The sequence below is a fragment of the Solanum dulcamara genome, chromosome 4 (genome assembly GCF_947179165.1).
Source record: "Solanum dulcamara chromosome 4, daSolDulc1.2, whole genome shotgun sequence".
Lineage (NCBI taxonomy): Eukaryota > Viridiplantae > Streptophyta > Magnoliopsida > Solanales > Solanaceae > Solanum > Solanum dulcamara.
Window position 1 is genome coordinate 1,546,171 of NC_077240.1, and position 13,375 is coordinate 1,559,545.

General features: G+C 33.6%; 5 protein-coding genes and 1 pseudogene across 5 annotated transcripts; 3 read left to right on the forward strand and 3 right to left on the reverse strand.

Annotated features, from left to right (window-relative positions):
- Positions 1-1,882: 1,882 nt before the first annotated feature.
- Positions 1,883-2,427, forward strand: LOC129884459 (auxin-induced protein 15A-like). Its single transcript, XM_055958755.1, has one exon. It carries the CDS (start codon positions 1,973-1,975, stop codon positions 2,231-2,233), a length of 261 nt encoding a protein of 86 aa, XP_055814730.1. The 5' UTR covers positions 1,883-1,972; the 3' UTR covers positions 2,234-2,427.
- Positions 2,428-4,084: 1,657 nt separating this feature from the next.
- Positions 4,085-4,683, forward strand: LOC129884460 (auxin-induced protein 15A-like). Its single transcript, XM_055958756.1, has one exon. The coding sequence runs from the start codon at positions 4,165-4,167 to the stop codon at positions 4,420-4,422; it is 258 nt and encodes an 85-aa protein (XP_055814731.1). The 5' UTR covers positions 4,085-4,164; the 3' UTR covers positions 4,423-4,683.
- Positions 4,684-5,487: 804 nt separating this feature from the next.
- On the forward strand, positions 5,488-6,061 carry LOC129885380 (auxin-induced protein 15A-like). The gene has a single exon (XM_055959633.1). The coding sequence runs from the start codon at positions 5,569-5,571 to the stop codon at positions 5,824-5,826; it is 258 nt and encodes an 85-aa protein (XP_055815608.1). The 5' UTR covers positions 5,488-5,568; the 3' UTR covers positions 5,827-6,061.
- A 284-nt stretch (positions 6,062-6,345) lies between these two features.
- On the reverse strand, positions 6,346-6,855 carry LOC129885377 (protein SMALL AUXIN UP-REGULATED RNA 12-like). The gene has a single exon (XM_055959631.1). It carries the CDS (start codon positions 6,666-6,668, stop codon positions 6,351-6,353), a length of 318 nt encoding a protein of 105 aa, XP_055815606.1. The 5' UTR covers positions 6,669-6,855; the 3' UTR covers positions 6,346-6,350.
- A 1,170-nt stretch (positions 6,856-8,025) lies between these two features.
- On the reverse strand, positions 8,026-8,344 carry LOC129885378 (protein SMALL AUXIN UP-REGULATED RNA 12-like; annotated as a pseudogene).
- Positions 8,345-10,473: 2,129 nt separating this feature from the next.
- On the reverse strand, positions 10,474-10,815 carry LOC129887433 (protein SMALL AUXIN UP-REGULATED RNA 12-like). Its single transcript, XM_055962534.1, has one exon. The coding sequence runs from the start codon at positions 10,813-10,815 to the stop codon at positions 10,474-10,476; it is 342 nt and encodes a 113-aa protein (XP_055818509.1).
- Positions 10,816-13,375: the final 2,560 nt, after the last annotated feature.

Below are 13,375 nucleotides of genomic sequence, written 5' to 3' on the forward strand. Positions count from 1 at the left end.
ACTAGTTGGAAGGCATGACCATGTGATTACTGCTATATCATTGTCTCTAGCTAATGCCCAATCCCAAAGGCTCTTCACCACAAATCATGAGATTTTATGACTTTATCGCTTTTTAAAATTTCTATAGTGAATAATGCTTCTTTCCAAGTTTCAAAATAAGGTAGGGTCTATTGTACTTGGAACTAATACCACAAAGTTTTCAATACTTGGAAGGCAAGAGCATGTGATACTTCAGTGACATTGTCTTCTGCTGGTGCCCACAAATTCCTATTCAACACATATTAGCAGCAGTGTTGTATGAGTTGCCATTGCCTATATAAACATATCCAAAGAGTTATCTACTACCACAGCTCTCAGCAAACATCAAAGCTTTTTCTACTTTTGAGTTCCTTTATAGTTCTTTTTCTTTTCACATCTATACCAAAACTAAAAGATCATGGCTATTCTTCGTATGATCAAGAAGTCATCCGCAACTAGAGATATTCCCAAAGGACATTTTGCTGTGTATGTTGGGGAGATGCAGAAAAAGAGATTTGTGATCCCAATATCATTCTTGAACGAACCTTTATTTCAAGACTTGCTAAGTCAAGCTGAGGAAGAATTTGGCTTCGACCATCCAATGGGTGGTGTGACTATTCCCTGTAGTGAGGATTTGTTCATCAATCTCACATCTCGATTGAGGAAGTGAGAAGTAAACCAGTCCCCATTTTTTCAAGTACAAACTGTTGTATGGTTGTAGTAAGTCTGGATCTCCACTATGTACAGTTCAGAGTTAGAACAAACACTAGGTAGACTAGGACACATTTTTCTACTTCAAAAGAAGTTGAAGTAATGAAACTTTTTGCTTCTATAGTTTCATTCTATTCCATAGATTGATGTAATCAATACATTGCAATAGAAATTTTTTGCTCAACTCTCATGGTTTGTTTATCAGAATGAACTAGAATCTACTCCTCTGAAGTGGCATAACTCATTCAATTGGTAAAAATGAAAATTACACTTTATGGTTTCAAATGAAGTTAGCTGCACTTGGTACTGGTGATGAGGTATAACTCAAGATGGATAGTGTCAGTACTGAGTGCAACTAAATGCGATAGAAAACAGATGCAAATTAATTAACTCTTTATAAGAAATAATATCAATACTTTTCTTGAATATGAACTCAAATTTCTGGCAATAATAAGTTTGTGACTGATTCATAATTTAATGGAGATTTGCAAAACATAGTCACAACTTACAGACATGTCGATAGCCAGTTAAAAAAATTATATTCTCTACTATTTGGAAATATTTCCCAAAATCTATTGAAAAAGCTTGGGTTATTCTAACCTGAAAAGTTGATCCTACATAATGACTTAGCATGAGGGACCAAACAAATGGTCACATTGTAGTAAATTTTATTTCTAATGGCAATTACCTGTTATTATCATTCTGACAATTACTCAACGTTATCAAATTGATTTCTAAAAATCTTCTATTCTCTATCTTGTCCTGAAAAACACAAGGGTGTAGGGACTGCTGATATTCAAGAGCAATGACTAAGATCATATATACTTGACAATGAGTTGGGCTGCAAAACCATGTGATACTTCATGTGCTATTGTCAATCAACAGTACAACAGATGCCTCTTCTCACCAGTTAAATCTTACATATGATTGATTTGTTTTCTCTTATAGTTTTTATATTAAGTGGATACATGAGAGTTTGCATAAATAGTATGACAATTAGTTGGAAGGCAAAACCATGTGATACTTCAGGTGCTATTGTCTTTAGCTAGTGTACACAGAATGGCTAGTCACACATCAGTGGGGTTTGACAACTTGTCATTGGCCTATATAAACACATCCAAAGAAGGGTTTACCATAACAACTCTCAGCAAACTTTGAAACCATACAAAGCTTTTCTCTACTTTCAAGTTCCTTACTAATTCTTCCAATCTTTATTTATTCAACTTTATTGAACTTAACGACCATGGCTATCCGTATGCCTCGTATAATCAAGAAGTCTTCTACAGCTGGCGATGTTCCAAAAGGCCACTTTGCTGTTTATGTAGGGGAGAAGCAAAAGAAGAGATTTGTAATCCCCATATCATTCTTGAGCCAACCTTTATTTCAAGACTTGCTTAGTCAAGTTGAGGAAGAATTTGGCTTCGATCATCCAATGGGTGGTGTCACATTTCCCTGTAGTGAGGATGTGTTCATTGATCTTACTTCTCGCTTGAATAGGATCTGAGGCTTTTATTTTCACAATTTTGTAAAGAACAGGATATTCAATTTGTACATTACAAGAATTAGGAATGACACATATTTTGTAACATATTACTAAAAAACAGATAGAGGGGCTACTGTCAGATGCAATAGCAGATCCCAATTTTGAATGTAATTTTCAGTAGCCGATGTCTAAAAATATACACAACACAATTTTTAGCAAATGAAATTTGTTCAGATTCATTCTTTAGCCAATTTAGTTTTCAGTATTCTTGTTGGAAAAATTTATTTACAAGACTCAATTTTCTCCATCACATGCTAATCTAATGAGCTAAAGCCTATGTTAATCAACTCAAGATATGAAAGGAGTGAAATTAATAAATCATACTCCATTAAATATTTTCATTTTCTGCTCCTTTTATGTCAAACCTCTCTGGCTTGATTTATTAGAACTTCTCTCGATCAGATGAAAAGCTTGGATAATTCTGATCCGCAAAGTTGCTATATCTATCAGATTAAAGTGACTAATGATATTAGGGATAAACAATTGTACCTCAATTTAGTCAACTTATTGCAAGAAAGTCAAAAAGGGAGGTGCCAATGCACCGTCCAAAAGGAAAATGCATATTTTACGCGTTTCAAAAGTTGTTGCCTCCTTTAGCAACTTTTGACACGAAAACGCATATTCAGTTTCCTATAAATAGAGGGACTCTTGCCCTCATTTAGATCATCCCACAAAAATACAATCCAAAGAGTAAGAATACAAATAGAGTTATACACCAAGATAAATATTGTAATCTTGAGTGTCCTCTTTAGTGAGTTATTCCTTTTACAAGAGAGAAGTGTTTATTGTTGTTTTCTCCTTGTATTTGAGAGCAGTGTACTCTCATATTATAATAAAAAATTCTTTCTACCCCGTGGTTTTTCCCTCTATCTGTTTGAGAAGTTTCTACGTAAAATTCTCGTGTCCAATTTATTTTCATTATTTATTATCATATCAAACTTTAGTTGTGGTGTTTCCTCCCCCTAACACTTATCTCTAAAATATCGATAAGTAGAGCTCTATGTATTTACCGGTGCATTATTAAAAATAGTGGCTATGTAAGTAACTAATGTTATTAGCAAAAAAAGAAAAAAACTAGTGTTGCTTGTTTTCAGGTTACTGAGTTGGAACTCATAACATCTTGTGTTTTTCATACTTCAATGCATAAAATCTAAATACCTCAATTGGATGTTGTCTGGCAGAGTTCTCGTATAATGATCGACCAACCAGACCAGTCAGTTAGTAATTGTTCTCTTCTGCTAGATCAGTTTGTTGTTCAAAGCCTAATGCATAATTTAATTCCCTTAATTAGTCAAATATGTAAGTCGGTTCTGTTAGGTGTTTTTTTGTTATAATCCTAAGAAAGAGCTCCTAAATCTCCATATATAAATTATGTGTTATTGATTTAGGAACATTTTGCATTAACTTCAGGACCTAGCTAGAAAGCACTTGCATGGCTGGAACATCTCACTTTCCTTAGTTCTAGTAGTGTCTGGTGATGGAAATTGCTTTACTCGAAAACTATGTTAATGACAAGAAATGTCTAGGTGTATGTTAATAACTCAAAGATACATCTTTTCTTTAGCAATTTGATTGTGAGGCATTCTATCTTCCAACATCAGGGAAAGGTAGGCCCTTTATCTTCAACAAATTTGTCCTTACGTTTCAACACCTTGACGATTAGTTGGAAGGCAAAACCATGTTACTTAAGGTGCTATTGTCTTCTGGAGGGTGCCCCATGAAATAACTCATCACTATCAACAGGATCTCCGAGTTGCCATTTAGCCTATATAAACACATTCCAAGAGTATCTACCACCACGGCTCTCAGCAAAACTTGAAAACATTCAAAGAAAAAATTCTGTTTTTGAGGTATTTAGTAGTTCTTCTCATCTATATCAAAACTAAAAGATCATGGCTATTCGTATGCCTCGTATAATCAAGAAATCTTCCACATCTGGAGATGTCCCTAAAGGATATTTTGCTGTGTATGTCGGGGAGAAGCAGAAGAAGAGATTTGTGATCCCAGTATCATTCTTGAGTCAACCTTTATTCCAAGACTTGCTCAGTCAAGCTGAAGAAGAATTCGGATTTGATCATCCAATGGGTGGTCTCACAATTCCTTGCAGTGAGAATATGTTCATTGATCTCACACGTCGCTTGAGGAAGTGAGAAGGAAATTAACCATTCCCCAGTTTTTGCTTCAAAATTTTGTAAAGCTTTAACGTAGGATCTCGAGTATGTATTGTTTAGGAGTTAGAAGAAACAGTAAGTTGATGTTAGAATGAGGAGAGTTACCACTCTCTAACTAGGTGGACTACGGACACATTTTTCTACTTCAAAAGAAATTGAAGTAATGAACCTTTGTACTTCTATGGTTCCATATTTATTCCATATATTGATGGAATAGTTCATTGCAATATAAAAATTTTCAGCAACATTTCCACTGTTGATTAAAATGTATGTAAGTTAATTAATTCTTAAGATATACACATTCATCCTCTTAATGGAAATTTGGAAACTACAGACACCGGGACAGGTTAATAGTGAGTAAACATCTATGTTCTCTACTATTTGGAAAATTTGCTGAAATAACTCCTGTAATTCTAATTTGGAAAGTTGATCCTACATAATGACTTAGCATGAGGGACCAGACAAGTTGCCAGATTTTTCAAGTAAATTTATTTCAAATTGCAGACCAAGTGGTCCGGACCTGAATAATTAGAGGACGATTGCCTGTTGTTATCAATTTGATTTCTAAAGATCTTGTGTTTTCTATCATGTCATAAAAACAATGGGGCCTGCTGATCTTCAGGCACGATGGCCTAGAGTCATAAATACTTGATAATGAGTTGGATAACAAAACCATGTGATAATTCATCTGCTATTGTCAAGCAACAGTGCATCAAATGACTCTTCACCTGTACAATCTTTAAGTCTGATTGGCTTGTTTCTGTTGTAGTTCTTATATTAATGGACACAATTCATCATAATGCACCGATTTTTATGAATTTGTTTCATGTATGAGAAAGAGGTAGGACCAATTGTTGTAGAACTTGTATGAGCTAAAGTAATGAATCATGTCGATTAGTTGGAAGGCAGGACCATGTGGTTATTGAGATGTCATTGTCTTCCACTAATGCACAAACCAAATGGCTCTTCACCACAAATTATGAGATTTTATGACTTGCCAAAGGCTTATATAAACATGTTTTAAGAAGTTGCTACCATCACAAAACAACTCAAAGCTTTCTTGTGCTTTCAGGATTTTAAATAATTCTCTCTTCATCTTTTGCTGCTCATCTTCATTAAAACATCATGACTATTCGTGTTCCTCGTATAATCAAGAAGTCATCGACATCCTTGGATGTCCCCAAGGGCCATTTTGCTGTTTATGTTGGGGAGAAGCAGAGGAAGAGATTTGTGATACCGATATCATACTTGAGCCAACCATCATTTCAAGACTTGCTAAGTCAAGCAGAGGAAGAATTTGGCTTCGACCATCCAATGGGTGGTGTCACAATTCCCTGTCCAGAAGCTATCTTCATTGAAATCACTTCTCAGTTTAGGATTTGAGAATATAGTTGAGATTATTTTTTCCTTTTTATAGGTCTCACAATTTTGTATACAAAACCACGAGATCTGTCTTGTACAGTTGATTAGTTAGAAGTGATTCGTAGCAACCACAAAGTTTGGTGCTTTTTTAATCACAAGACAATACTTCAATGAATACAGATACCAAAATTTGTTTCTCTCAACGAAATGTTGGACGATAAATTTTTCTTGTTGTGCTGAAACCATTCAACTTATCTACTTTGGCCAAGATATAACTTGAAATATTGCCTGATTAGTTGGTTAGAATTTGAATATTTAGTAATTCAATCAATACCTTACCAGAGCGTGATAAACGGGTTTACTACATATTGACTATGATACCATATAGTTTTAGAGACTTTGTATAAATAGAAAATAAGTTGAGACATTCACAATACTCTCAGAGGATGCCAAAAAATGGCACCAATACTACAAGAAAAAAATAATCCAACATTCTTTTTACAAATCTGATTCACTCAAAAAAAATCGTACACCTAACTTAATATTTACCGGAGCATGGAAGTTAATGCTAGGAAAACAACTTCTTCACATGGAATTGTAATTCCCATGTCATGATCGAAGCCAAATTCTTCCTCAGCGCATTGTAGGAGGCACTGAAACAGAGGGTGAGTCAACAAAGAAATCGGTATGATATATCGAGTTCTGTTCTCTCCTACGTAAACTGCAAAATGTCCTTTTGGTACATCAACCGGAAGGTGATCTACATCATCATAGCTTTGTTTCTTGCCCAAACTAGAACACCGTTTCATAATTTGCTTCAAAACTGCAGCTTGTGATAGCTTGTTTGATTTTCTGATGGCCATTTTTGTATGTTTTCTTGAATAAATCTAAAGAAATTTGAGACCTTTATGCTTAATAAACAAGTAGTAATGGTTTTGTTTGGGATAGAGAGATGTGAAGCTATTTATGGAGGAAGATCCCAACTTATTTATCTTTGTTTATGAAGAAACCAATGTATTTGTAAAAGAAAACAAACAAGATTATGTACTTTGGGCGCCAACTTTTTTACTGATGGATTGTTCTTGCATATGTAATACTTCTTCCCTATGTTTCAATTTGTTTATCTAATTTTGATTGATCCAGAGTTTAAGACAGCAAAATGAACTTTTGAACTTTGTAATTTTAAATTAAAGATAGGTAGAATATACCAAAATACATTTTAATTTTTTGATTTTAAAGATGTTACGTGAAAAGTTAGAAATAAAAAGTGCCAAAAAAGGGAAAAGCCATTTATTTTGAAATTGATTAAAAAGGAAAGTAATACAAATAAATATTATCGAATGAGGTAGTAAGTACAGAGAAAGTTAGATGTTTACAAAGAGAAAGAAAATGCAAATAAATCAACGATCATTTCAGAATCTATTCATTCTTCGAAGGAATACGATGTCAAGTACAAGAAAATAACAGTCATTTAGCATTTAAAAAATGAGCGATGTACTCGAAGATAAAAGTACCCCTTGTTTTGCTTTTGCACTTGGGATAAATAAATAGCCATACAGAATGACATAAATTTGTACGTTAGGCCTATTCATATGGTACCTAATTCTCTGATACAAAGTCTTTGGGGCTCTCCGGTTCAACTAGATTCATAGTTTCGAAATTTATGTGCTAATCAAGATTGATAAAAGAAAGTTTTACGATCACCGACTCAAATTCATTGTCGAATCCTACCCAGCGAAATATGGAGATACTTATGGCATAAATTATTATTATTATTATTATTATTACTAATAATATCAGTTAAGAACTCTTTATATACGATAAATGCGTTTGTTCTGATAAAAGAATGTCATGTGAGAACGAGAAAGTCTTTAATTTGTTAAAGAATGTCTTCTCTTTTAAAAAATTATTCAAACGAGAATTTGGCAATGGCCTATAATTTTAATAACTTATTTTGTTTCTACATTTTCCTTTTGGAGTGAAAATAAACTGTTTCTAAATTTACATTTTTTTTCCTTTTGTGATAGTGAATTGGAGCCTAGAACAATAATGATAAATCTTGAGTTGATATCGAAAATGGATAACAGATTAAGAGACATTATCCAAAAATAAAAATATCCAAGATTTTTTGTACAAACTTTTTAATCCTGGTCCATAATCTTACACCTAATTAATATTCACTGATCATTTTTTCTTTTCAAGTACTTGAATATAATAATACTACCGAAGCATGGAAATAATAAGAGTGGCGAAAATAACTTGTTCGCACGGAATGGTGATGCCCATGTCATGATCGAACCCAAATTCTTCTTCCGCCCGTTGGAGAAGACACTGAAAATAGGGGTGATTTAGAACAGAAATAGGTACAATGTATGAAGCTCGATTTTCTCCCACATAAACTATAAAATGTCCTTTAGGTACGTCAAGGGGAAGTTGATCTTCATCATGCTTCTTAGTTCTTACCCAGACTCGAACACCTTTTTAGAATTTGCTTCAAAACTGCACCTTCTGGTAGCTTGTTTGATTTTCTAATGGACATTTTTGTATGTTTTAATTTCTTGAAGAAAATTGAGAGCTTTATAAAAAAGACCAATACTTGATTTTGTTTTTTTTGAACGAAATGTGAAGCTATTTATGGAGGAAGAGCCAAAGTTTTTTAATTAATCTCTTTGTATAATTAATTAATTATAATTTTCGTTTTTTGTCGTACCACGATAAAAAAAGAAGATAGAGTTAATTTTCAAGGTATATATTAATTAGAATCTATGAGACCAGGAGGTAAAGTTGCTGCCATGTGACCAGGAGGTCACGGGTTCAAGCCTTGGAAACAGCCTCTGGCAGAAATGCAAGGTAAGGCTGCGTACAACAGACCCTTGTGGTCGGGCCCTTCCCCGGACCCTGCGCATAGCGGGAGCTTAAGTGCACCGGGCTGCCCTTTTTAATCTATGAGATGTTGCACTAATACAATTAGATCACTTAAGTTGAAAGACACCTATTTTTGGTTTAAGAATGTAACTAGGTAAGCTGTGTGGAGTTTGGATAATTTCTAGGTGGAGTTGAAAGATTCATCAATTAGATAGTTTTTCTAGATGTTAACCAAATTGTGCGATTCTCATTTTATCTTTGTTTTAAAAGAAATCAAATCAACGTATTTTTTGTAATATATATTTGGATAATACTAACAATATTATAATAACCAAAAATTGGTTGTTCTAAAGAATATCATAATGCCAAGTACAAGAAGTTACCAGTCAATTAGAATTAATTAATTTGACTTAATTACATGCTGTTATTCCTATTTTAAATATGAGCGCTGCATGATTTACTCGTATATATTCTTGTTCCCCCTCTTGAATTTCACTTTCATAGGTGGCATAAAAATAAACCTTGTAACACTGTCCAAGACAAAAATATTAAATTAGTATAATATAGGCATTACACAAGAGTTAGGGAGCCAACACCTTGATGTTTGTACGATAATAATAATAATAGTACTACTAGTATTTTAACAAATATCAATTCTTTCCTCAAAAGAAATGACCAGTCAGTTAGCATTATTTGACTAACATGAATACGAGCCCTTTGTTTCTTCATGAGGGTATATACCTCTACTTATTTGTACTTGGAATAACGAAAATTAAGTTGTATCCATTTAATTTATTTGTCTTACTTGAAAAAGTGTTGAAAAATTTGCGACGTCGCGTTTTTTAAACAAAAATGCAGTACCATTATATATTACTAGCTTCTCATATATTTGACAACGGCTAATATCTTTATAAAAATGAACTTTTCTGTTACGGAAATTAAACCCTATAGTTTCCTGTTTGTGGAGGACAATATATATATAAAAGAAGTTATCGTTTTTCTTTTATAATAGTCAATTGAGCTCTGAACATGAAACCTTTCGGGCGCCAAAGTTATACTAAGCTGATTTATTCTTTTATGGGCCAAACATGTAAAAAGATAAATAAGAGTAACTCTAACACTTGAAACCAAAACCTCTATATGCTATGATAATAATATGTTAAATTATGTAACTGTCGGATCACACCAACATCTTGGCTATGACGAGACCCAAGAGGGGCTGGGATGTCCGAGGTCGGAATCGTGATTGAACATGATGCTTGTTTGGTGGGATTAAGAATAAAGTTGGTCCTTAGTATCAACTATAGATTTTGACATGATGATAAGCGTTGATTCTAACAATAACTAACCTATCCAGAAGTTTAAATGATTAGAGAGAGACATTTTATTTCCATAATTATATCTTGATCAATATATGTATGAGCCGTAGAATGTCAGTATTGCTATTACGTAACCAGTAGCATTATTAAACAATAATGTCAATACACTGCTAGTCGTAGATTACAATTCAAAAGGAAACAGTAAAAATGCAAATAGACTGAGAGACATTGGTATCGAAACGGCAAATTAAATAGATTAAGACATTTCACTTTTCATGAATGTGTGCCCCCTCTGGTGAGTTTTACCCGCCTTTTAATTTACTTCTAACTTCCCAATGAGTCCTTACTTTTTCAGAGGATCTGTGAAACATGAGAGCCTCAGCTTATGCATCGATTTATCGAAATAACCTCGCTCTCCCACTTTCTTCTATTCAAAAGGCGTATCCTGATACATAAAAAACACCTACTTCTATTCACTTTACACCTAATTAATATTCAAGATCTTTTTACTGAATTGAATGGAAGTAAGTGACTGGAAAACGAATTCTTCGCAGGGAATGATGATGCCCGTGTCGTGGTCAAAACCAAATTCTTCCTCCGCTTGTCTAAGGAGGCATTGAAAGTCGGGATGAGTCAATAAAGAAATAGGTATGATGTATCGAGTTCTGTTCTCTCCCACGTAAACTGCAAAATGTCCTTTTGGTACGTCAAGTGGAAGTTCATATTCATCATCACAGCCGTTCTTCTTATTCCAGCTCGAACACCTTTTCAAAATTTGCTTCAAAATTGCAGTTTGTGGTAGCTTGTTTGATTTTCCCATGGCCATTTTGTTGTGTGTTTTCTAGAAAAAATCTAAAGAAAGTTGAGAGCTTTATAAGGAATAAGTAAGAAAGGCCAAGTATTCTTTTTGTTTAGAGAGAAGGTGATGTTTGGAATAGAGGGATATATGTGATGCTATTTATAAAGGAATTAAGAGCCGAACTAAAAAAATTTAATATCTTGCACGAATATTTTTTGTACCACAATAACAAATAAAATAAAGGAGGGAGTTTTCAAGGGATATTAGAATCTATGACATCTTGCACTAACACAATTAGATAACTTAGTTTGTTTTGAGTACAAGAAACAAACCTGTTTAATTCTAATAAAGCTTTGTGGAATCTGGATAATTTCTAGGTGGAATTAATTGAAAGATTCAGCAAGCAAGTAAATTCATTAATTAAATCGTATTTCTTGATGTTGACCTACTTGTGCGACTACAAATAGATCGATAAACACATTTATTCCGATTTCGTACGGTTCAATAAAATGTCCCACATCTTAGGCTCTTTTTCAAATGGACTGCATTTTTATTTATCTTTGTTTTAATTAGAAGAAACAAAACGTATTCTTAAAAGAAACAAAGAAATATTATATACAGAGGATTTGCTCTCAAGTGAGACAACAACAAACACCTTTATACTAATTGGATGATATATACGTACTAACAATGTTTTTAACGAACAATGGGTTGTTCTAAAGAATATGATGCATGACAATTAAGTACAAGAAATTACCAGTCAATTAACATTATTTGACTTGTATGCATTTTTAAAATTGCTTTAAAAGATGAAGATATTCTCGAAGAAAGTACACCTTGTTACGTTGTTTGCATTTGGAATAAGGAGAATTCAGCTCTATGGAATCCATATTAAGTATAATCACAACAATATACGATACAACAGGTGATAATAAGAAGAGGCACACTAGAGTAACTAACTGCGAAGGCGAATTGAGAATATGAAGTTTATTGATTCCTATAACGATCTCAAGTTAATATTCAATAATATATAACTGAGTTCACATTCAAACACTTTAAGATATTTTGTGAATATTTTAATATATATATATATATATATATATATATATATATATATATATATATTTGAGTAAAAGTAAATGAGTTCCTATATATGAACTCAGATATAATACTCTGGTTGCCTTGTCCTTGTATTGATTTTTTTTATTAAAAAAAACAAAAGTTAGTGTGAGGACAAGAAATATGTGTGTTCAAGAATTTGAGACGTCTTCTCTTGTAAATTCTTCAAATGGGATTTAGCATGATGTATCTAATTGATACGCTCTGCACTTTTCACTATAAAATCCATACTGATTATCATTAAATCATTACATTCAAGTTTCATAGTAAAAGAAGTTCACAGTGGCATTATGTTAGTAAAAATGATGTTTTTTTATATAATGTCCTGCATTGTCTTTTTTGTGGACAACGGCATTATGCTTTAATGAATAAACTTTTGCATCTTACTTAACATTTCTTTCTTTCTCTTCTTTTTCTTATTGCCATAGTTAATTAGTTAGAGCTCAAAACAAAAACAAAAATGTTGAATGGGGTAACTGTTGGGGTGAGGAAGTACCACAACTAAAGTTTGATATGATGAAAAATATTGAAAATAAATTGGACACGAGAATTTTACGTGGAAACCCCTCTAAATGATAGAAGGGAAAAACCACGGGGTAGAAGGATCTCACTATATTTTGTGGAGTACACAGCTCTCAAATACAAGGAGAAAACAACAATTAACACTTCTCTCTTGTAAAAGGAACAACTACTAAAGAGGACACTCAAGACTACAATATTTATCTTGGTGTAAAACTCTCTTTGTATTCTTACTCTCTTTTTCTGGGATGATATAAATGAGGGCAGAATGCCCTCTATTTATAAGAGGAACAAAACGCGTAAAAGAAATTTTTACGCGCTTTGTAAACGTGTTGCCAGTTTTTCTGTCAAAAGTTGTTTTTGGCAACTTTGACAATTCTTCCTCATAGCAGCAACTTTTGATTTTGTCAAAAGTTGCTTTTGGCAACTTTGACTATTCTCCTAGCAGCAACTTTTGACCACATTCTCCCACTTGAAGATTTAATTGAGAATCAATTAAGTCTTCACACCATCCTTTCTACCCAATTACTGCAATGTTACGTTTCTGCTAGGCCAATAGAAGATCGACACCATATGAACTTATTACTGTTGATCGGCTTCGTAAACATATCTGCTAGGTTGTCATTAGTGTGAATTTTCTGAATATCCACACTGCCTTCTTCCACCTTCTCACGAACAAAGTGATACTGAACTCGTATGTGCTTTGTCCTTGAATGAAATGCCGGATTCTTTGCAAGATGCAAAGCGCTCTGACTGTCACAAAATAGAGCAATCTTCTCTTGTTTGTGCCCGAGCTCCTCCAATAACATCTGCATCCATATTGCCTCTTTGCTAGCTTGTGTAGCTGCTACATATTCTGCTTCCGTCGTAGATGTAGCCACGATAGACTGCAGTTTTGAAACCCAGCTTACAGCTCCTCCAGCAAGAGTAAACACATAACCTGTGGTGG

Excerpts from the sequence above, each read along its gene's own strand:
- LOC129884459 (XM_055958755.1), top strand. The coding sequence starts at position 1,973 with ATGGCTATCCGTATGCCTCGTATAATCAAGAAGTCTTCTACAGCTGGC.
- LOC129884460 (XM_055958756.1), top strand. The coding sequence starts at position 4,165 with ATGGCTATTCGTATGCCTCGTATAATCAAGAAATCTTCCACATCTGGA.
- LOC129885380 (XM_055959633.1), top strand. The coding sequence starts at position 5,569 with ATGACTATTCGTGTTCCTCGTATAATCAAGAAGTCATCGACATCCTTG.
- LOC129885377 (XM_055959631.1), bottom strand. The coding sequence starts at position 6,668 with ATGGCCATCAGAAAATCAAACAAGCTATCACAAGCTGCAGTTTTGAAG.
- LOC129887433 (XM_055962534.1), bottom strand. The coding sequence starts at position 10,815 with ATGGCCATGGGAAAATCAAACAAGCTACCACAAACTGCAATTTTGAAG.